General features: G+C 53.1%; 1 protein-coding gene across 2 annotated transcripts in view; it reads left to right on the top strand.

Annotated features, from left to right (window-relative positions):
* The window catches only part of PSKH1 (protein serine kinase H1), a 38277-nt gene that overhangs the window by 14219 nt on the left and 2906 nt on the right, over positions 1–21152 (top strand). For both annotated transcript variants that reach the window (XR_010114179.1, XM_055297691.2), the window contains exon 2: positions 2450–3476. Coding sequence is in view for 1 of the 2 variants with exons in the window: in XM_055297691.2 (XP_055153666.1) it covers positions 2520–3476 (957 nt within the window). In the remaining variant the exon portion in view is untranslated. The remainder of the gene's footprint in view (positions 1–2449; positions 3477–21152) is intronic.

Here is a 21152-nt window from a genome sequence, read left to right as displayed (position 1 = left end):
TTTGGCCAGGCTGGTCTCGAACTCCCGACCTCTGGTGATCCACCCTCCTTGGCCTCCCAAAGTGCTGGGATTACAGGTGTGAGCCACCGCACCCAGCCTTTTTTTTTTTTTTCTTTTAATACAGATCTCGCTCTGTTGCCCAGGCTGGAGTGCAGTGGCACAATCTTGGCTCACTGCAACCTCCACTGGGTTCAACTGATTCTTCTGCCTCACCTCAGCCTCCCAAGTAGCTGGGGTTACAGGTGTGCATCACCATGCCCGGCTAATATTTTTGTATTTTTAGTAGAGATGGAGTTTCACCATGTTGGCCAGGCTGGTCTTGAACTCCTGACCTCAAGTGTTCCGCCCACCTCGGGCTCCCAAAGTGCTGGGATTACAGGTGTGAGCTACCAGGCCCAGCCTGTGTGTCATAATTAATAGGAAATCCTTAGCTTTCTTCAACCCTTGGGGTCCTCAGACATAGAGAAGAGCCCTCTCATTAGAAAGGTGGTGACATCTGGAAAGCAGTAACTTCAGCACTACACCTTGTCCGGGGCCCCACCAGCCCCAGGGTATTTAGTTCATGGTTGGAACATCTCTGTCTGGGAATCAAACTGGAAGGGCTCCTGGATCCCCATCATAAGGAAGCAAGATACCCTGATCTTCATCCTGAGTTAAATCTGGGTGAAACTGCCAGTGTCCTCTCTGAGCTCAAGCCCCTCTGACTCTTTTTTTTTTTTGAGATGGAGTCTTGCTCTGTTGCCCAGGCTGGAGTGCAGTGGCAGGATCTCAGCTCACTGCAAGCCCCGCCTCCGGGGTTCACGTCATTCTCCTGCCTCAGCCTCCCGAGTAGCTGGGACTACAGGCGCCTGCCACCACGCCCGGCTAATTTTTTGTATTTTTAGTAGAGACGGGGTTTCACTGTGTTAGCCAGGATAGTCTCTATCTCCTGACCTTGTGATCTGCCCGCCTGGGCCTCCCAAAGTGCTGGGATTACAGGCCTGAGCCACCGCGCCCGGCCAACTCTTTTTTTTTTTTTTTTTTTTTTTTTTTTTTTTGAGATGGAGTCTCACTCTATTGTCCAGGCTGGAGTGGGGTGGCGCAGTGTCAGCTCACAGCAACCTCTGTCTCCCGGGTTCAAGCAATTCTGCTGCCTCAGCTCCCCAAGTGGCTGGGATTACAGGCGCCCACCACCACACCCAGCTAATTTTTGTACTTTTAGTAGAAATGGGGTTTCACCATATTGGCCAGGCTGACCTCAAACTCCTGATCTCAGGTGATCTGCCCGCCTCGGCCTTCCAAAGTGATGGGATTACAGGCATGAGCCACCATGCCCGGCCCTGCTTCTGACTCTTGAATGAAGACCAGGCGAGTTTTGCTGTCACTTGGTAGCAGTGTGTTGAGGCTTGTGGTCCCAAGTTCACTGGGATTGATTCCAGCAGTTCTGGGCCTTGTGTGGGATTTCAGCCATCCATGTACTGTGCTGGGGAAGTGAGAGACCCTGGAATAGGGAGTTAAACTTCCAGGGTGGGGACAGTGCATTAGCAAAGGAGTGGAAGCTTTCCAGGAGAGTGAGGGAGAGCCCCAGGGAAGTGGTTTGTTGTTTGTTGCAGAGGGACCAACCCCTGTAGGAAGCCTAAAGGGCTGGGAAAGATATCCATGAAGGAGGCCTTGGAGAAGCAGCTTTCTGAGCCCTGGTGGGTGATGGTGTTAGAGAGCAGGCCTCCAACACTTCGCACCCCCATTTCAGAAAAGATGAGTCAAGAGTAATAAGAGGAATGATTTTAACATTTTAGAGACATGGGACTTCGGCTAGGATAAGGGGCCCAGGCAGAGGAGTGAGGAGGGTGGGCGCCCTGACAGCTGAGGCTGTGCGTGTTCCTGCCCCCTCTCAGGGTTGAAGAGCAGCATAAGGCTGAGGCCCAGGGAGATATGAGTCAAAGCCGTGAAGCTCGGGCCATCTTTTCAGCTAGACCCTGTATTGAGTCTGGGCTCTTGAACAGCAAAGCCATACTCCCGACCAGGGAAATAAATGAGAGCCAGGACTTCAGTTTTTTGTTTGTTTGCTTGTTTGTTTGGGACAGAGTCTTACTCTGTCACCCAGGCTGGAGTGCAGTGGTGCAATCTCAGCTCACTGCAGCCTCCGCCTCCCGGGTTCAATCGATTCTTGTGCCTCAGCCTCCCCAGTAGGTGGGATTACAGATGTGTGCCACCACACCCGGCTAATTTTTGTATTTTTAGTAGAGATGGGTTTTCACCATGTTGGCCAGGCTGGTCTTGAACTCCTGACCTCAGGTAATCCACCTGCCTCAGCTTCCCAAGGTGTTGGGATTACAGGTGTAAGCCATCACGCCTGGCCAGGAGTTTGGTTTTAACGAGACTGAGTTTCTGGAGAGGGAGGGCTGAGGAGGATGGCTGGTTTCCTTAGAGTTGTCCTGGCTGTGCTGACTTGTTCTCTCTTTATGTGTAGGTGTAGACGGGGCACTGCCTTCAGAGCAGGTCCTGCCAGCCTCGCTGGAGAGGATGCCCTCGTGTCCGTGATGGGCTGTGGGACAAGCAAGGTCCTTCCCGAGCCACCCAAGGATGTCCAGCTGGATCTGGTCAAGAAGGTGGAGGCCTTCAGTGGCACTAAGAGTGATGTGTACAAGCACTTCATCACAGAGGTGGACAGTGTTGGCCCTGTCAAAGCCGGGTTCCCAGCAGCAAGTCAATATGCACACCCCTGCCCCGGTCCCCCGACTGCTGTCCACACGGAGCCTCCCTCAGAACCACCACGCAGGGCCAGGGTAGCTAAGTACAGGGCCAAGTTTGACCCACGTGTGACAGCTAAGTATGACATCAAGGCCCTAATTGGCCGAGGCAGCTTCAGCCGAGTGGTACGTGTAGAGCACCGGGCAACCAGGCAGCCGTATGCCATCAAGATGATCGAGACCAAGTACCGGGAGGGGCGGGAGGTGTGTGAGTCAGAGCTGCGTGTCCTGCGTCGGGTGCGTCATGCCAACATCATCCAGCTGGTGGAGGTGTTCGAGACGCAGGAGCGGGTGTACATGGTGATGGAGCTGGCCACTGGTGGAGAGCTCTTCGACCGCATCATTGCCAAGGGCTCCTTCACCGAGCGTGATGCCACGCGGGTGCTGCAGATGGTGCTGGATGGCGTCCGGTATCTGCACGCACTGGGCATCACACACCGAGACCTCAAACCTGAGAATCTGCTCTACTACCATCCAGGCACTGACTCCAAGATCATCATCACCGACTTCGGCCTGGCCAGTGCTCGCAAGAAGGGTGATGACTGCTTGATGAAGACCACCTGTGGCACGCCTGAGTACATTGCCCCAGAAGTCCTGGTCCGCAAGCCCTACACCAACTCAGTGGACATGTGGGCGCTGGGCGTCATTGCCTACATCCTACTCAGTGGCACCATGCCGTTTGAGGATGACAACCGTACCCGGCTGTACCGGCAGATCCTCAGGGGCAAGTACAGTTACTCTGGGGAGGTGAGTCTGTCCTGCCCCTGTCCTGGGATGTTGGGTAGGCACTTGCGGAGGCAGGTATATCCTGCAGCTCTCAGTCAGAGGTATGTCCTCAGGGCCATGCTCGTGAGGGCCAGGCAGGTCATGTAAAAGGGACAAAGTGAGACTATCAGAATGTAGTTTGGGTACCCTCAAGGTGAGCCCTGAGACAAGGACTTGGGAGCAGATAGTTTATTTGGGATGTGATTTGAGTAACTACAAGTGAAGGAGTGGGGAAGTGAGGCAGGAAGGGAGAAAGTCAGTAGAGTATATTGAGAAATGGACTGCCACTGTGGGCCACTGGGAACCTTGGTAATAACCATGTGGAACGTGCCTCACAGTTGTACCACCAAACAGCAGGAACGTGAGTTTCTTTTTTTTTTTTTTTTTTTAATCCACTGACTCCTGTACTTCATGGGTTGAGAATTTCTTTGAGGACACTAAATCCCTGGTGCTTCTGGGCTGTCCTGATACCAACTAGTGCTAGAGAAAGTCTTCAGGCAGAGAAGCAGAGAGATGCAGGCACTGGCGGTGGGAAGCTGTTGCCAGGCACCAAGCAGTGTGCCACAGCTGCAGATGAGCTCGGGGGTGAGCTGAGAGGATGTGGGCAGGGCCTTCCCAGCATCTGCTCTGTGGGGCCCCAGCCAAGCTAGACTGAACATGCCCATCTCAGAGAGCAGCTTCTCATCTCTGTCCAGTTTCACCACACAGTGAGGACCTCGTGTGTCCAGATCTGATTTTTTTTTTAGAAGAGAAACCAGAAAATCTGATCTTTTATTTTTTGAGATGGAGTCTTGCTCTGTTTCCCAGGCTGGAGTGCAGTGGCACAATCTTGGCTCATTGCAGTCTCCACCTCATGGGTCCAAGCGATTCTCCTGCCTCAGCCTCTCTGAGTAGCTGGGACTATAGGCGCCTGCCACCACGCCCGGCTAATTTTTTGTATTTTTAGTAGAGACGGGGTTTCACCATGGTCTCGATCTCCTGACCTTGTGATCCACCCGCCTCGGCTTCCCAAAGTGCTAGGATTACAAGCGTGAGCTACCGCGCCCGGCCAAAATGTTAGAATATTCTGATTCACATATTTAAGCAGCTTCTTGTGCGCCAACAAACACTAACCTGCAGGTCACATTCAACCGCCAGGCTGTCAGTTTGGGTCTTTGGATCCATTGATAGTCCTGATGCCTCCGAAAATGTGTGAGGTTTCAGCACTGTTGGGAGTTGAAGGAAGGTACAGAAAAAGTGAGGGCTGGTTGGTCCTTAGGAAGGATGCTGACTGGGTAGAAGACAAGGCTGACTGCAGGAAGCAGCAAGCATGGCAGCTGGAGCCTAGTGGTGTGCTGGGAAGGCTGTAAAGAAGAGAGTATGTGTCGGCTTTATGTGGAAGGGAGGTGAGCTTGGCAGGATGACAAGATTTTGCCAAGGCAATGAGAACCCCCTCTTCTAGGGGGCTCCCCATAGGGTGTTTCCCTCAGACATGGACCTGCTGAGGTGCTATCCATGCCTCTTGTACATCTTCTGTGGAGGGGAAGGAGCTCTGGAAGCAGCTCTCTTCTGTGGCCCAGCTTTCCTCCCAGGGGTGTGGGCTGGGCCCTTTCTGGCCCTAGCCAGCATTTCCTTCAAGAGTCACCCAACAGCTGGCCAGGTGCGGTGGCTCATGCCTATAATCCCAGCACTTTGGGAGGCCGAGACAGGTGGATTACTGGAAGTCAGGAGTTCAAGACCAGCCTGGCCAACATGGTGAAACCTCCTCTTTACTAAAAACACAAAATTAGCCAGGCGTGGCAGCGGGCACCTATAATCCCAGCTACTCGGGAGGCTGAGGCAAGAGAATCACTTGAACCGAGGAGACAGAAGTTGCAGTAAGCCCCGAGATTGTGCCATTGCACTCCAGCCTGGGCAAAAAGAGTGAAACTCTGTCTCAAAAAAAAAAAAAAAAAAAAAAGTCACCCAATAGCCTCACACCACTTACTTTGCCTTTAGCACTTGAGGTCCTGTGCTGTATCACCTTCCCTGACAGCTTCTGGATGTGGCTATGGGGTCCATTGAGGACTTCCTCCTGCTGGGGAGGGGGCTGGCATTCTCTAGGGGCATCCCCATGTCATGCCTCTCAAAGGTGGCACAAGGAAGGGAGGGAAGCTTTCCTCCTGAGGCTGGCTCTGTCACAGGCACAAGGGAGGGTATCTGTTTGTACCACTCTTAGGAGATCGTTGAGTAGGAGTCAGGCAGGTGGTGAAGATTTATACCAGTAACTGGGATCTGTGGGCCTGGGATCTGAAGGGGCCACGGTAGAGCACTAGATGCTTACTGCAGAGTGGTCAGCCTTGTGGAGAACTCAGTCCTGGCCCACTGTCATTTTCAGATTTTATGTGGACAGGTGGGTTCTGCAGAAAATCTGGCTGTCACATGCTTATAGCACTGGGCAGTAAATGGGACCATGCTGGTACTGAATGAGAGCCTGGGAAGCCAGAGAATAGTCCCCAATACTCAGTTAACAGTCAGGAGTGCCCAACAGTGAATTAACTGTCACACTCGGGACCATTCCAGTCTAATTAGATTTGATTCAAGACTCAGATAAAGCTTTGGGTTTGGTTCCCAGCATCATCATGGCAAGTGTGAGCTTTTGATGTCTATGGAAGGCACTGGGAAGAGTGAGAGGATCAGGCACAGGTGGTGACAGAGGGAACAATTTAAAGACAAGCCCCTTTAGCCTGATGATGATCCCCTCAGTAACGTTGGGGCAATGCCCTGATGTTTACTTGGTTCTCAGATGTGGATTGGCCATCAGGTTGGCACAATCTGTGGCTATAAACTGGCGATAAGAAATCCTCTTCCAAGGCCGGGCGCGGTGGCTCACGCTTGTAATCCCAGCACTTTGGGAGGCCGAGGCGGGCGGATCACAAGGTCAGGAGATCGAGACCACGGTGAAACCCCGTCTCTACTAAAAAATACAAAAAATTAGCCGGGCGTGGTGGCGGGCGCCTGTAGTCCCAGCTACTCGGAGAGGCTGAGGCAGGAGAATGGCGTGAACCCGGGACGCGGAGCTTGCAGTGAGCCGAGATTGTGCCACTGCACTCCAGCCTGGGCGAAAGAGCAAGACTCTGTCTCAAAAAAAAAAAAAAAAAAAAAAGAAATCCTCTTCCAGCCGGGTGCGGTGGCTCATGCCTGTAATCCCAGCACTTTGGGAGGCCAAGGTGGGCGGATCACCTGAGGTCGGGAGTTCGAGACCAGCCTGACCAACATGGTGAAACCCATCTCTACTAAAAATGCTAAATTAGCTGGGTGTGGTGGCACATGCCTGTAATTCCAGCTACACGGGAGGCTGAGGCAGGAGAATCACTTGAACCCATGAGGCAGAGGTTGCAGTGAGCCGACACTGTGCCATTGCACTTCAGCCTGGGCAACAAGAGTGAAACTCTGTCTCAAAAAAAGAAACAACAACAAAAAAAGAAATCCTCTCCCAGGCTGGGCATCGTGTCTCACATTTGTAATCTCAGCACAGTTTGGGAGGCTGAGGCAGGAGGATTGCCTGAAGCCAGGAGTTTGAGACCAGCCTGGGCAACATAGTGAGACCCCATCTCTTTAAAAAAAAATTTTTTTAGCCAGGTGTGGTCACATGCCTGTAGTCCCAGCTACTCAGGAGGCTGAGGTGGGAGGATCACTTGAGCCCAGGAGTTCAAGGTTGCAGGGAGCTGTGAATGTGCCACTGCACTCCAGCCTGTGTGAAGACAGAGTCTTGCCCTGTTACCCAGGCTGGAGTGCAGGGGTGCGATCTTGGCACACTGCAGCTTCCGCCTCCCAGGTTCAAGTGACTCTCCTGCCTCAGCCTCCCAAGTAGCTGGGACTACAGGCACGCGCCACCACGCACGGCTAATTTTTTGTATTTTTAGTAGAGATGGGGTTTCACCATGTTGGCCAGGCTAGTCTCAAACTCCTGACCTCAGGTGATCCGCCCGCCTCGGCCTCCCAAAGTGCTGGGATTACGGGTGTGAGCCACCACACCTGGCCAACACCCTGTCTTAAAAAACATTTTTTTTTTTAAAAGCCTGTCCTGGTGTTCTGGGATAGAGCTGTAAAAGCATGCCAGGTTGCTGGCAGGAACTTGAAGGAGGTGCTGCCTCTGCTTACCAGGAGACTGTCTAGCTGTGAAGTGAGTGGCTGGAAGGAGTGATTGCTGGGTCCCATTCTAGTGATGTCTGTCCTCACCTCCATGCAGAAAAGTAAAGAGAAACCAGGGCCCTGCCAGGGAGTGGCAGAGGCTGGTACTTCTCAGACTCCTGATGTTCATGCACATCCCCTGGAATCTCATTAAAATGTAGATTCTGATTTAATAGGTCTAGGTAGAGCCTGAGGGTCTGCATTTCTAATAAACACCAGGTGGTGTTGATAACACTGACCTATAAGAACATGCTTTAGGAGCAGGTTTTTAGGCAAGTGCCTTAAAGGTGAGCTGGGGTGGTCAGGGACAGTCTTAGAGAAGAGGGAACCTGGAATTTGGAGCATGGCTGTGAGGAGTCAGACCAAGAAAAAGGGAATGATAGCCACAGAAGTATAAGAGGGAGAAAGCAGGAGGCAGGCCTGGGGGCAGTGGCCTGAGGGACAGGTTCATATATAGCTGAGGTCCATCAGAGGACCCTGCAGGGTACTTGGGAAGTTCAGTTGTCCTGATAGCAGGCTCTGGAGAACCAGTGAAGTTGTAGCTGAAACTAAATTTTTTTTTTTTTTTTGAGATGGAGTTTCGCTCTTGTTGCCCAGGCTGGAGTGCAATGGTGCGATCTTGGCTCACCGCAACCTACGCCTCCTGGGTTCAAACAATTCTCCTGCCTCAGCCTCCCAAGTAGCTGGGATTACAGGCATGCGCCACCACGCCCAGATATCTAATTTTGTATTTTTAGTAGAGACGGGGTTTCTCCATGTTGGTCAGGCTGGTCTCGAACTCCCGACCTCAGGTGATCCACCTGCCTCAGCCTCCCAAAGTGCTGAGATTACAGGCGTGAGCCACTGTGTCTGGCCTGAATTTTTTTTTTTTTTCTTTGAGACGGAGTCTCACTCTGTCGCCCAGCCTGGAGTGCAGTGGCACGATCTCAGCTCACTGCAGCTTCCACCCCCCAGGTTCCAGCGATTCTCCTGCCTCAGCCTCCCAAGTAGCTGGGATTACAGGAGTGTGCCACCATGCCCAGCTAATTTTTGTATTTTAATAGAGATGGGGTTTCGGCATATTGGCTAGGCTGATCTTAAACTCCTGACCTCAGGTGATCTGCCTGCCTTGGCTTCCTAAAGTGCTAGGATTACAGGCATGAGCCACCGCGCCCAGTGAAACTGAAATTTTAAGATAGATCTGGGAATGTCTGAAGCTTGAGAAGCTGATTGTGTTCTGGGAGCTCTGCATGGTGCCAGGCTGTTGAGGGTCCAGTTGGCAGAGGGGACATTGAACTTAGCCCAGGAGGGAGGGAGGGAGATTTCCCAAGATATGCTGACAGAGGAAAGACTCTGCTACAAGCTTGTAGGTTTGCCCGAGTTCCTGATTCTGGCAGTCGTTGACCTGGCAGTTTATCTAATTAGAGCTTGCACAGTCTTGCTAACTGGCTATATTACCTGAGGGTTGGAAAATGACGAATGGGGTGGGGAGTGGGTTCCTGCCTGCTCCTACTGTAGCCGAAAGACTGAGTCCTTAGATTCTGTTGTTGTTCTGCTGGAATCACAGGGCAGGACTCTGCAGCTCACAGTGAGTGAGTGAGTGAATGAGTGAGTGAGTGAGTGAGAGAGAGACCGAGAGAGACAGAGAGAGAGAGAGAGAGTGTGTGTGTGTGTGTGTGTGTGTGTGTGTGTGTGTTTGTGTCGGAGAGGCACTGCTCAGCCTTTGCTCCCACTACCCTTTACCTGGAGCTGAAAAGCATCAGTTCCCAGCTCCAGAGGCAAATCCTGGCAGGTTCTGGTGGCCCTTATCTGTGACCAGGAGCTTGCCTGACCCCAAAAATCAGATTCTACCACCCCCTGTGGAGAGCTCTGGGTTGGGAGGGATCTGTCTGGGACATTTCCTGGGGGAGGGGTCCTTATCATGAGATCAGGCTCTCTCAGCTGGAGACCAGTCCAGCAGACCCTCAGGCCCCACAAAACCTGTTGAATCAGAATCTACATTTTAACGAGATTCCAGGGGATGTGCATGAACATCAGGAGTCTGAGAAGTACCAGCCTCTGCCACTCCCTGGCAGGGCCCTGGTTTCTCTTTACTTTTCTGCATGGAGGTGAGGACAGACATCACTAGAATGGGACCCAGCAATCACTCCTTCCAGCCACTCACTTCACAGCTAGACGGTCTCCTGGTAAGCAGAGGCAGCACCTCCTTCAAGTTCCTGCCAGCAACCTGGCATGCTTTTATAGCTCTATCCCAGGATACTAGGACAGGCATTTTTTTGTTGTTGTTGTTCTCCTGGCCACTGCCCACCCACAAGCACACCTGCTCACTCCTGGGGAAAATGCAAGAGACGTGAAGGCCTGTTCTTCCTATCCATAGAGGTTGAGATTGCCTGGGGAGAAGGAACTAGAATAGGCAGTGGCCATAGGATGAACCCGCATTGGCAGACACATGTGAACACAGGCCTTGGCATAGAGCCACCGGGCCTGGGCAGTCTGGAACATGGACTGTGGTGCTCAGGTCAGGTGGTTGGGCCCTGACCCCACCCACTCCAGCCATCTGTCCTATATGTGTAATAGGTGTTTGCCCTTAGGAAGGCCATCTAAGTGAGCAAGGCTCTGCCAGGATAACCTGTGAGAGAGAGAGAGAGTGTTCCATGGTGAGGGGGATGTTGCTGTGTGAATGAAGGACCTCTGACGCAGCAGCGTTTGGAGGTATGCATTCCTCACCAGCGAGTGTCTCGTGGTGCTTGGTGCCTTTCTAGGGGCACCTTTCCTGTTCCCTGACCCCGTAGAGTGCTCTCCCCTGTACACCAGGCCGGGTCTGGTGTGCCTGTTTCCTGCGAGCTCTGTCCATGCAGCCCCAGTCCTCTGTCAGGCTCAGTGGCGTCCACGGACTTGAATAGAAAGCTTCCTGCAGAAGATGAGTTTTGAGAAGGAGGAGGCCCAGAGAAGGGAGCATTGCTGAGTGCTCCAGAATAAACAGGAGATTGGGAGTGACAGAGCAGAGGTTGAAGAGGCTGGGACAGGTCTGGTGTTTGTTGTTGGGAGCCCTCTGCACTCCCAACTGTTGTTGGGAGCCCTCTGGGTTCTGGGTAATGGAGGAGGAAGGCAGCAGAAAGTGGTAATGGAGCCTGGCAGGAGGAAGGCTAACTGGAGGCTATTGGAATAATTCCATCCTGTCCTCCTGGGGATGTTTGGAGCAGATCAGGGATCCCAGGGAGTGGGATCCACATGGCATATGTAAGCCACAGTATAGGAGGTGAAGGAGTATGGAGCAGAGTCCTAGCTCTGCAGGAGGGACATCAGCTTGTATGGGCAGACTTGGAGAGGATTCCGGGCTACCCTCTGACCTGGAGAGCATGTGGGGTCCTGCCTACCATTCTGGCACTCCAGATCCCCCAGCCCGAAGCCCATGCCCTAGACCCCACCCCACTCCCTGCACACCACAGGCCTGAGCCATTGCCCCCGTTCACTCTCCACACTAAGCTTCTGCCTCAACTGTTCATGCTGCTCCCAGTATCGGTCTTAGTTGTTTCCTTTAGAAATAATTCTGCCTACTGCCATTGTGTGGTGCCTACTGAGTAGCAGACCCAGGACTGAATGTTCTGTACCCCCATCTCCAATCTATGACAACCCTGCCAGGTGGTACATAATCCCCCACCTTACAGATGAGGAAACTGAGGATGGTGAGGTTATATAACTTGGCCGTGGTCTCCTGACCGGAGGGTGGCACATCTGGGATTTGATTCCAGGCTGTCTCGGCTTCAGAGTTCTTGGCCTGTCTAGCGCTGCAGTCTGCTCTCCCTGGTATGTGTGCCTCAGCACGTTGCTGGTTTCTTGTTTCAGTGCTTTCTGGCTACTGATCAGTGGACACATCTCTCCTGTCTAGCCTGTAGGGTCCTTGAGGACAGCGTGTACATCAGTACATATGCTGTCCACTGTCGTGTCCAGGCTTAGTGCACAATGGTACCTGTATGCTGGGTTGAACTGGAGTATTTATAAGTGATAACTGGTGGGGGAACTTTCTCTTGGCTTCTCCTGAGGGAAGCACCGGTGGCTATTGATGACACCCTGGGAAGTGTCCCAAATGTGACTGCTGGCAGGCAGACAGGCTGTGCAGCCAGTGGAGTGCGCCCCTCAAGGGGCCAGACTCCAGGAGGAAGCAGAGAGCCTGCTGGCAATGCGCTTAGGAGGCTGCTGGCCACAGCTGCCTGTGGGTGCAGGCAGGGGGAGGATTTAAAGGCCCAGGGCTGGTGTGTGCTTGTCAACTTTTAGGGCAAATACAAGACTCTTGGAAGAGGAGTAAATGCTGAGGAGGAGATGACTGGAAAGGAGAAATCTGAATGTTTACCCAGCACCCAGAGGCACTGGAGTGGAGAGGGCATGCTGGAAGTGGTGGGGAGACACAGGTTGGGAGAGGTAGGGAAGGCCTGTGTGAATGTGAGAGCAGTCTGAGGACACAGTCACCTTGAGAGGAGGCTTCCTATAACAGGAGGCCTGGAGGAGCTGTTTCTAAAGGATGGCACAGAAGGTGAGTCATTAGCTGCAGACTCATGCTAGAGAACTGTCAGGGTCCTCCAATGCGGAGAGCCTGTGATTCACTTGACATGAAATGTGACATCCTTGATGTCAGTGCTTTTGTCAAGAGTTCTATTCCTAGAGGCAGGACGGATGAAGGGGCTTTTGTAGGATTGATATTAGAGTGATGCCATTAGGAGCTTTGCTGTCTGCTGCATTCAGCATCCTGAATTATCACCCTCCTCTGCTTGGCCAGTCTCTGAGCTGTGGGTGAGCCCAGGTGACTGTACCAGGAACAGATGGGCTTGGGTAGAAGTTCTCACAGAGCCTTGTGAGTGCTGCTGGGCAGGGGACAGAGTACCGTTGGGAGAGGAAGCCCACCTTCATAGCCACTCTGCTGCTACCTGGGTGACAAGGGCTGGTGGGAGGTGGCCTCCCAGGGGTGGGTGTCTGGTCTGCAGGTTGACCATACATTGATCTGGGGCTAAGTATACCTGAAGGGGCAATGAGCTTGACCAGCTGTAGTTCTTCTTTTTTGTTTTTTGAGGTGGAGTCTGACTCTGTCACCCAGGCTGGAGTGCAGTGGTGTGATCTCGGCTCGCCAAAGCCTCCACCTTTTGGGTTCAAGCGATTCTCCTGCCTCAGCCTCCCAAGTAGCTGGGATTATAGGTGCCAGCCACCACACCTGGCTAATTTTTGTATTTTTGGTAGAGACGGGGTTTTACCACGTTGGCCAGGCTGGTCTGGAACTCCTGACCTCAGGTGATCTGCCTGCCTCGGCCTCCCAAAGTGCTGGGATTACAGGTGTGAGCCACCACGCTCAGCCTCCCCACTTCTTAAAGTGACTCTAACATGCCTTGGGATGTAGAAGATAAAATAAGATGCAGAGAATGTGGCATGTCTCAGTGATCTCTAGGTGACGGGGCTTGGTTATGCGGCCTGGTCCTATGCTCTGACTTTCTGTCTCCCTCCCTGCCCCTCATCTCCCCCCATATGTCACAAGGAGCAGCCATGTGAACAGGGATAGGACCTCATCCCAGAGTCATGGGGAGCGCTGTCCGGGTGTCTGGAGAGCAGGAGACCAAATGTATATGCTGGTGGCAGAGTGGAGGCAGGGAAGCGGGGAGCATGTTTCCTGGCTTATGCTTGGATTCTCCTGGATGCTTTAATTGCCTGACTTTTCTCACTTTCAGTGTGGGTGGGGACTGTGATGGACCCATCAGCTCACCTCTCTTCTCACTGACCCCTGCTCCCAGAGTCAGAGGATGGCTTTCCCACGACTGTCTGAATAGCTGACAGCACGAGCAAACACAAATCAGTTTAGAATTCTTTGCTATGAGGCATCTGTCCCTAAGCCCTTCTTCCCTGCCGGCCTGCTGGGGCTGCTGCATGTCAAGTGCTGGATGCTTATGCTGTCTGTGTGTGAGGATCCCATGAGGATGATCAGATGCCCCCATACCTGGCCAGGAAGGTTCCCTTGGGAAAAGCCATCCCCACTTCACCAAAACACCAAGTGTTCAACAGATTAAGTCTCCCTCCTTCACTGCAGGAGCCAATGCCCTCAGGCTGGATTCCTGACTGGTCACTGGGAGGTGGCATGGTTTGGGCCACTGGATGGAGGCAGTGGACCCTCAGTTGGTCACTGTGGCTGGGGACCTGCCTTTGGTTGGAGATCTCTGGCAGGAAGGCAGAGGAAGCTCTCTCCATTTGAGGCCGGAGGAAGCTCTGAGTGGAGAAGAGCAGCAGCCCCATCTTGTGTCACCTCTGTGCCAACACTGGGCTCCCCAGAGCCCTGTCCTCAGGTTTTCCTTTGTCACTGCTGCCCTGGTTTCATACACCCCAGAAAGTAGCAACTTCCCTGTAGTGGCAGGAGCAGACCCACCCGCCATGCTGCTGCATTCAGCCGTTCCTGCTGACCACCCATAGCATCACGTCAGCCTGGGTCACAGCTGCCTTTCATCACTTTTTCCACCTCCAGCCCTTGAGGCCTGGCCAACAAAGAGCAGGGTGTGGTGGCTTGCACTCAGAGCCATCCCTGGTGCGTCAGCCATCCCCTCCCTCTCCTGTCTTTTCATTGTCTGTCTCCAGCTGGAGAGCACTGCCCTTCACAGGCTCGGTCACTTCTGGGCCCTCAAGTTCCTCTGGGAGCTGCTGGGCTGTCATCTCTCCCACATTCTGACCTCTTTATTTTTATTTATTTATTATTATTATTATTTATTTATTTATTTATTTATTTATTTATTTTGAGATGGAGTCTTGCTCTGTCGCCCAGGCTGGAGTGCAGTGGCGCAATCTCGGCTCACTGCAAGCTCCGCCTCCCAGGTTCACGCCATTCTCCTGCCTCAGCCTCTCCGAGTAGCTGGGACTACAGGCGCCCGCCACCACACCCGGCTAATTTTTTGTATTTTTAGTAGAGACGGGGTTTCACCATGGTCTTGATCTCCTGACCTCGTGATCCGCCCGCCTCGGCCTCCCAAAGTGCTGGGATTACAAGCGTGAGCCACCGCGCCCCGATATTATTATTTTTTTAATAGAGACAAGGTCTTGTTGTAGAGGAACAAGAGTTGGAGTGCAGTAGTGTGATTATAGTTCATTGTAACCTTAAACTCCCGGGCCCAAGCCATCTTCCTGCCTCAGCCTCCCAAGTAGCTGGGATTACAGGTGTGGGCCACCACACCGGGCTAATTTTTTAGGTTTCTTGTAGAGATAGGGTCTTACTACGTTGCCTAGCCTGGTCTTGAACTCCTGGCCTCAAGTGATCCTCCTGCCTCGGCCTCCCAAACTGCTGGGATTAAAGGTGTGGGCCACTGTGTCCAGACCTGACCTCTTTAGATCCACTCATAGCCTCCCATGCTCATCCTCCTCCCACACCTACTGAGGTGGAGGCTGGCTCTCAATTGCATGGCATAGCTGATGGTGACCTGGTCCAGCCATCCCCACTGGCTGTGCCCCTCCAAGCTCACCTTCCCTGGTCAGTCCTCCCATCACACAAGGTTACCCTTCTCCATCGTGCCTGACGTCCCTCGGTAGATGTGTGGTGCCCAGAGAGCTCTGCTCCCTTGTGGCCCAGCCAGCTTGGAGCAGAAGGCTTAGTCACATTCATCTCTTCATTCTTCCTGCCATCCCATGTTGACCTACCACTGGCCCTAAGCCAAGTCCTGTATGCCTGGGGTTCCAGGGACAGAGACTACAGTGTGGATGAGATGGTTACAGTCACTGAGCCTCCAAACTGCCTCAGAAATTAGGATGGGAGGAAGTTGAGAAAAAAAAAAAAAGGCTGGGCACGGTGGCTCACACCTGTAATCTCAGCCCTTTGGGAGGCCAAGGTGGGTGGCATCTGAGGTCAGGAGTTCGAGACCAACCTGACCAACATGGTGAAACCTCATCTCTACTAAAAATACAAAATTAGCTGGGCATTGTGGTGTGGTGCATGCCTGTAATCCCAGCTACTTGGGAGGCTGAGGCAGGAGAATTGCTTGAACCCAGGAGGCAGAGTTTGCAGTGAGATGGTTCTATTGCACTCCAGCCTGGGCAACAATAGCAAAACTCCGTCTCAGAAAAAGAAAAAAAAAAATAATGCCAGGTGCTGTGGCTCACGCCTGTATCCCAGCACTTTGGGAGGCCGAGGCAGGCAGATCTTGAGGTCAGGAGATCAAGACTATCCTGGCTAACACGGTGAAACACCGTCTCTACTAAAAATACAAAAAATTAACCAGGCGTGGTGGCACGTGCCTGTAGTCCCATCTACTCAGGAGGCCAAGGCAGGAGAATCGGTTGAACCTGGGAGGCGGAGGTTGCAGTTAGCCAAGATTGCACATCGCGCCACTGCACTCCACCCTAGGTGACAGAACGTGACTCCCTCTCTCTCAAAAAAAAAAAAAAAAAAAAAAAAAAAAAAAAAATCAAAAAACCAGGCTGGGCCCTGGGAACCACTTGGCCTCAGCGGAACCCTTGATGAGTGTAGATGAAAGAGATCATGCTGCAGCAGGCTTCTAAATCTGGAACCTTCCAGGGCTACTCCAGGACATTGTTAAAAGCAGACATCGCTATGTTGGTGGCACAGGCCTATTGCAAAGCGAGCAAATAGCATCCTTCTCGATCTTGAGTTGTGCCCTGTCTCCCTCCTCTCCTTCCCCTCCACTCTGGCTCTGGGCAGGGACAGGTGGGGGCACACCATTTCATTTTGTTATCCATTTCAAGTTTCAGAACACAGCTTTACTAACCTTTAAGTTGTCACACCTTTTCTCATTTTAATCTTGATTCTTTGCTTTTTTTTTTTTTAATTCTCTACTTGTTTTTAAAACTGCATTCTCTTCCCTCTATTTCTCTCCTCAGGCTCTCTCCCCCCACACCCTTCCCTTTTCTGTTGCTTGCCCCTCACCTGCCCTCTGCCGGGTCCCAGGGTGGTAGATTCTGTCTGGTCTGGAAGCGCAGGCACCAGGATGATGGGTTTTTGACCAGAGGAGGGGATGCTGGCTCTGCTGCCACACAGTGTCTAATTCTGCTGATGCCCTTCGTCATGGGCAGCATCACAGGGTGCCGTTCTTGTTGTCATGCTGCTTTCCTGAGTAAACTCAAAGCTCTGTTTCCAGAATTCTGTGCCCTTTTCTCTGCTCTCATTCAGGCCCACGTAAGTACAGAAAGGAGGCCTTTGAAGGTGGGAATAGTGGGTCTGAAAATACATCTTGAAATAGAGCTGAAGGAAGAACTGAGTCATGGTAGCAAAGCCCAGGCTTCTTCCTCCCTTCCCATCCCTTCTCTAGCAGCACTGTGGTGGGGCCACCTTCTCTGTCAGCCAGCCTGCCCCAGAATCATCATCGGTTGGATAAGGAACCCAGGGCTCAAGAGGTCAGCTTAAATGCTAGACTCTGTGCTTCATTTGTGGCCACATGAAGGAAAAGGTGGAGAAAAAGGAATTCAGGAGTTTAGAAATTGGAAGAGACTTAGAGTTCATGACATTCAGCCCCTTCCTCCTGTTAAAAGTGAAGGTGGTGTGATTTATCTAAGGCCGACAGAGAGAGTAGAACTAGAACTCAGGTTGCTGGGCTTGCAATGCAACCCTTTAGCCTATCCCAGATGCCACTCAGAAGACACACCAAGGGGCTTTTCTCTCCCAGCCTCACTTGCCAGTAGGCAGCCCTGCCTGCCAGAGGAAGTCTAGGGCCACCCTGTAAGCTGTGTTTGCTGCCAGAAAGAAGCAGCTTCCTCCTCTGTCTGCAGCCTCTGCGAGAGCTGGCGCTGTTCTTTGTTTCCTTAGCCCTTCGGCTCAAGGTGAGACCGCTGGCAGTGGCTTGGGTAGTGTTCATGCCAGGCCCTTGTGCCAGACATTAGAGCTAGAGCAAATGAAAAGGGTTGGTGCGGGGGGTCCTCGGGCGGGAGCGGAAAGCCCTTCCTGCTCTGCTGCCTCTCCCTCTCCAGGGGGAGTAGGACTCCACTGCCTAGGAGTGGCTTTGGCCCAGCATGGGTAGGGGGATGAGGAAGGCCAGTTGATAAGGAGGTGCTCACGGAAGAGGTCGCTCCCCATACCCACTATTGGCATCTTTGCTGTTCCAACATCAGGAGCAGGTACCCTAACTGCAAGGGGAAAAGGACTCTTTGAGGGCCATGGACTCAGGAGAAAGGCAGCCAGCTTGATGGTTGGAATCAGAGCAGAGGTGATGCCCTCCTCCCACAGCCCCTGCTTGTCTTCCTCTTGAAGCAGGGCCCAGCCCTCACTCACGCAGCAGCATTCCGAAGTGCTGGGATTAGAGGTGTGAGCCACTGACTTGCCCAGAGACTGTGGAAAGGAGAGAGTGGAGACTGTCACCCTGGGTATGAAAGCTGTTCTCTGATCCCAGAGCAAGGGAAGATCTGAGAGTCTGGGCATAGAGCCAGCCGACATCTTAGTGTTTCCCTCTGTGCGTCGTGCTCCACATCGACCCAGAAGCAGGTGGAAGCCTCAGAGACTGCCCAGGTGGGTCTTGGCACCTGTGCCATCTGTCAGCCAACTGAGGCCATGTGTGTCCCTGGTGTGGCTCAAATAAGTATACTGAGGCAAGAGTTCCATTCTTCACCCAGAACAAACAGACTTGTGGAGACTGAAGGGCATGACTATTCATCATTTTCCTGTTTCTCCTGCTTAGAATGCTTCCCGGCCAGTCAGCCTCTGGCTGACACATGTACTTATGTGGCTCCAGGGGAAGCAGGTGGGTTGGGCTGCTGGTGTTGAGTGCTTTCTTAGGAGGTGCTGAGTTGATGTGAGGCCTGAAGCCTGGCTGTGGGCGAGTGTGGAAAGCCTTACTTTTCTGAGCCCTGTGGGAGGCCTCAGCAGGGCTTCCAGAGGCTGCTATTCTGAAAGTCACCCTAGGCCCCCGCCTCACTGTCAGTGAACTGGATGAGGACCACCTTCTTGTGCTCAGCCTGACTTTCCTCTGTGTACAAGGGTTAGGCTGGGGGCCAGGTCAGGATGACTTGAGTCACTTTGGCTTGGGGGACCCACCTGGCCCAGCTGCTCACAGCTCTTCAAAGATGGGGAGAGCTGGGACCTGCCAGAGAGGCCAGGCCAGCCCTCAGACAAATGAGTCCATCTGCATTCTGCACACAGCCACACGCCCATAGTAGTTGGTGAGGCTAGAATCTTGGGGAGCAGGGGGAGAGGGATCGATCTGGCTCGCTTTGGCACTAACAGGCCGGCTGCTCCACGAGCAGCAGGGGTTGATGCCTGCTGGTGTGAACCTGTGCCACTCTGAAGATGGAGACATTTAAGCCCATAGGGCTGGTCTGGGGAAAGGCCCCTCCAAGACTGCACCGGTGACTGGTTTGGAGTTTCAGGTCCACGGTTTGGCTGGGTGTAGATGTGAAGTGGTGAAACCTCCAGTCCATCCGTGTTCAGGCTCCTGGCCTCTGTAGGGGAGTTGCCCCTCTTTTGTCTTGGCTGGACCAAGGGGCAGGGGCAGAATCCATGTCCCAGCCCTGTTGGGACACCCTGGGCTGTCAGCCCTGTCTTGGGGCTGTTCCAGCAACAGGCCAGACTGAGCTGCAGCGTGCTTCCTAGTGAGTCCTCCTCTTCCTGGAGACTGTAGAAAGCCAGCAGGCAGCAGAGGTGTCCCCTGACCCACTCTGTTCAGCTGTGTGTGTGCTGTCTCCATCAAGCTTCTGTCTCTCCGGTGGGTGATGGGGGCTACAGTGAATGTCTGTGGTCTGGACTGGCTGCCCCCAGTAGTGGTCTCTTGTGTTCAGGGGGCAACCATGGAGCTTTCTTTTTTAAAAAAATTTTATTAATTTTTTTTTCTTTTAGACGGAGTCTTACCATCTTGCCCAGGGTGATCTTGAACTCCTGGGCTCAAGCAATCCTCCTGCCTCACACTCCCAGAGTGTTGGGATTACAGGCGGAAGCCATTGCTCCTGGCCTTTGGGGTTTTCTTGAGCTGTGATCCAAAAGCTATTGTGGCAGCTGTCTAGTCCAGTTGCCCTGCATGTCGGCCTCAATACCTCAATATGAATCTTTTTTTTTTTTTTTTTTTGAGACGAAGTCTCGCTCTGTTGCCAGGCTGGAGTGCAGTGGTGCGATCTCGGCTCACTGCAACCTCCGCCTCTCGGGTTCAAGCAATTCTCCTGCCTCAGCTTCCTGAGTAGCTGGGACTACAGGAACGCCACCACGACCGGCTAATTTTTGTATTTTTGGTAGAGACGGGGTTTCACCATGTTGGCCAGGATGGTCTCGATCTCATGACCTTGTGATCCACCTGCCTCAGCCTCCCAAAGTGCTGGGATTACAGGCATGAGCCACCACACCCGGCCCTCAATATGAATCTTGAACTACACAAGCCCCCAGGAGACTTACCTGCCTGTCGAGGAGGGCTGTTGCTCTCTGCGCCCACCCACAGCCCTTGGATAGTAAGGCATCTATGGACCTCCATTGGCTGCATGCTCTTGGACCCTGACTTTCCTCCTCCTGAGGGCCAGCATCTCCCCAGGAGTCACTGGGTTGCTGCTGGCCCACTGTAGAGGATGACCCTGTTAGGTGTGTTTGGGAATATGGTTCCCCTGTTGCTCCCACTTCAGCTCAGTAAAACTTGGAATAACCTTCCAAAGAGTGGGTGAAGACAGCAGCTGCAGGTAGCCTCAGCCCTTCCTCAGGACGGTGGAAGCGTGTTCTCCCTGCCTCACCCCTCTGTGGCAGTGGGGAAGGGTGGTAGGGGAAGAGTTGGAGGTCAGGCGAACCAGACTGGGAGTAGCAGTAGTCAGTGAGTGTGTGTGTCTGCTAGATGGCTGTGCACCTGCCCTGAAGGTGGGCTCTCAGATCCTCCTGAACCCCCTGGAGGGCATGTTCAGGGGTTCCTCAAGGTGAAGGGTGCCATGGGTGGAACAGGCAGACCTCAGCTGGCAGGAGGGAAAGTGACAGGATGGTTAGCATTCCTGTTGAGTCATCTGCAGCAGGCCCAGGAAAGGTCCTAGCTGCCTATCCTTGGGGGAGCATCAGAGCCCATGCCAAAAGTGCTCCTAGGAGATGCAGGGATGCAAAGACTCACCTGGCTGAGCCCCAAGGCCTAGAAGCAGCTCCAGGAAAGGGCACCCATCTGGCAGCACCGTGGGTTGTTTACTGTCTGAGCCTGTGCCTACTGAGTGCTTCCTGTATGCACAGCACCAGGCAGGGGCTCATCCAGCTCAGCGTTATCTCATGGGAATAATAAACATGAAATTGCAGTCTCAAGTTACAGCTGGAATAATTGCTGGAAGCACTGGGGGCTAAGAGGGAGTCTGAGCAAGTGTCCTTTACCCTGAGAACCTGAGGATCCAGTCAGGTGAAGACAGCTGTGCAGCCTGAGGCCCTGAGACAGACAGCTGCTGGGTTCGGGGCTGAGATGAGGCAGCCCGGGGTGCATGTGGCAGAGTGGGCTTTATGGAGTTCCTCCCAGGGGACAGAATGTACTAAAATGAGGCTGGCGCACAGCACTGCCAGGAGCCCTTTGTGGCTTAGAGAAGTAATGCGGGCTGGAGGGTGCCACTGAGAAGGGTCCTGGTTCCTTC

The sequence above is a fragment of the Symphalangus syndactylus genome, chromosome 11 (genome assembly GCF_028878055.3).
Source record: "Symphalangus syndactylus isolate Jambi chromosome 11, NHGRI_mSymSyn1-v2.1_pri, whole genome shotgun sequence".
In the NCBI taxonomy this organism is placed as follows: domain Eukaryota; kingdom Metazoa; phylum Chordata; class Mammalia; order Primates; family Hylobatidae; genus Symphalangus; species Symphalangus syndactylus.
This window is presented reverse-complemented; position numbering and strand designations above follow the sequence as displayed.